At 36.8% G+C, this 2,500-nt stretch overlaps 1 protein-coding gene across 1 annotated transcript in view; it reads right to left on the bottom strand.

Moving 5' to 3' along the window:
* Positions 1 to 921: 921 nt before the first annotated feature.
* dgkzb (diacylglycerol kinase, zeta b) overlaps positions 922 to 2,500 on the bottom strand; it is a gene marked incomplete at both ends in the record, with an annotated part of 22,444 nt that continues 20,865 nt past the window's right edge. The window contains one exon of the mRNA XM_083916353.1: positions 922 to 1,038. Coding sequence (XP_083772479.1) covers positions 922 to 1,038 — 117 coding nt within the window. The remainder of the gene's footprint in view (positions 1,039 to 2,500) is intronic.

Here is a 2,500-nt window from a genome sequence, read left to right as displayed (position 1 = left end):
CGCTAGCTTCTGTCCTGATGCTAAATGAAGCTAATGCTAGCTGATGTCCTGATGCTAAATGAAGCTAACGTTAGCTTCTGTGCTGATGGCGCGTCAGAGGGCTCGCCGTGAGACGATGGCGGCGTGAGAGACACAGACGCGTTCAGACGCCGTCAGAGGTCGAGTTTGATTGACTTTAGTTTCAGAGACGGAAAATCAACAATAACAACAATAACAACAATAATAATAATAATAATAATATTAATAATAATGTTAATATAATAACAATAACACTGTTCTCCTCCCTGAGGCCTGAAGCTGCAAAAATAAAATAAAAATACATAAAAATAAATAAATGACGTCATAAAAACATTAATGTTGAAATTTACCAAGAATTAAAAATAAAAGCATGAATAAATAAAATAATAAAATGTGACGTGTGTAAGTTTTTGTAGCTTTGTTAATAAATATTTATTTACTTTCCTTATTAATTCCTTTTATTTATGTATTTTATTTATTTTATTACATCTAAATGTGTTTTTACTTTCATTTTTTTTTAATTTTTTCACATTATTTAATTTAGAAATTTATTTATTTATTTATTTTTATTACATTTTAAATGTTTTCAGGTATTTTTGCATTTTTACATGAATTCATTAATAAAAGTTTATTTTAAATCTGCAGTTTTTTCTTTAAACGTCTTTTTTAATTTTTCAGATTCAGTCGATTCATTTTTCAAATTTGCAGAAAAAAGAAAAATTAACTTTAAAATTGAATAAATTAAATAAATGAAATTAAAAATAAATGAATTTTCTTTCGTGTCACATTTGTTTCTAACGTTGTTTTTGCTGTTTTATGATATTTATGTATTTATGAAGTCATTTATTAAATTATGTATTTTATTTTGTGCAGCGGGAGCCGTGACGTGTTCCTGTTTGGGATTCAAACCGCCGGCTCCTGCTCGGCCCTGTGGATCCTCTGGAGCCGTCGCCGCTCCTCCAGAAACTCACTCAGCTCCGGGTCGTTCGCCCGCGCCGCGCCGCCTTCAGGAGTTTCCCCCTGAAACAAACAAACAGGACGTTATAAAGACGTTACTGTTCCTGTTCAGGTCAACTTTAAAGTGTGAAACACAAACACACACTCGGGGCGTTAGAGACGTTTGTGTTTGTGTTCAGGTTCAGGTAAACTTTAGTTTCCCCCTGAAACAAACACACACACGCAGGACGTTAAAGAGCTTAGTTCTTAGAGACGTTTGTGTTCCTGTTAAGTTTAAACTGTTAAAACCGCAGGACGTTAATAAGAAGTTCCTGTTTATGTAAACTTTAAAGTGTGAAACACAAACACACTCGGGGCGTTAGAGACGTTTGTGTTTGTGTTCCTGTGCAGGTGAACTTTAGTTTCCCCCTGAAACAAACACGTTAAAAAGACGTTTCAGGTAAACTTTAAAGTGTTAAACTCAAAAACACACGCAGGACGTTAACAAGACGTTTGTGTTTGTGTTCCTGTGCAGGTGCACTTTAACGTTAAAAAGACGTTTCAGGTGAACTTTAACGTTAAAAAGATGTTTCAGGTGAACTTTAACGTTAAAAAGACGTTTCTGGTAAACTTTAACGTGTTGTCTCGTCCGGGAGCCGAGCTGAAACACAAACACACTCGAGGCGTTAGAGACGTTTGTGTTCAGTCAACTTTAAACTTTAGTTTCCCCCTGAAACAGAATCATTCAGGACGTTACAGACGTGTTCAGGTGCTCTTTAGTTTCCCCCTGAAACAGAATCATGCAGGACGTTACAGACGTGTTCAGATGCTCTTTAGTTTCCCCCTGAAACAGAATCATTCAGGACGTTACAGACGTGTTCAGATGCTCTTTAGTTTCCCCCTGAAACAGAATCATTCAGGACGTTACAGACGTGTTCAGATGCTCTTTAGTTTCCCCCTGAAACAGAATCATTCAGGACGTTACAGACGTGTTCAGATGCTCTTTAGTTTCCCCCTGAAACAGAATCATTCAGGACGTTACAGACGTGTTCAGGTGCTCTTTAGTTTCCCCCTGAAACACAGAAACACGTTAGAAAGAAGTTCCTGTTCCTGTTCATGTAACTAAACTGTAAAACTGTGAAACACCAAAACATGCAGGACGTTAGAGACGTTTGTGTTCAGGTAAACTTTAAAGTGTAAACTTTACACTTCACACTTTAAAGTTTACACTTTAAAGTGTAAAGTGTAAACTTTACACTTTACACTTTAAAGTTTACACTTTAAAGTGTAAAGTGTAAAGTTTAAAGTTTAAAGTGTAAAGTGTAAAGTGTAAAGTTTAAAGTGTAAAGTGTAAAGTTTAAACTTTACACTTTACACTTTAAAGTTTAAAGTGTGAAGTTTCCCAAGTCGCCCAAGGACACTTCCACATGTGGACCGAGGGAACTGGTGATCGAACCGCCGATCTCTCGAACGACCCACGTTGCCACTGATCCACAGTCGCCCCCCAGCAGCAGGGCAGTAGCAGTATTAAGAGCAGCACTAGGGC

This window comes from Echiichthys vipera (assembly GCF_963691815.1).
Source record: "Echiichthys vipera genome assembly, chromosome: 7".
Classification (NCBI taxonomy): domain Eukaryota; kingdom Metazoa; phylum Chordata; class Actinopteri; order Perciformes; family Trachinidae; genus Echiichthys; species Echiichthys vipera.
Note: the sequence above shows the minus strand (reverse complement) of the source record. Positions and strands in the feature narration are given on the sequence as shown.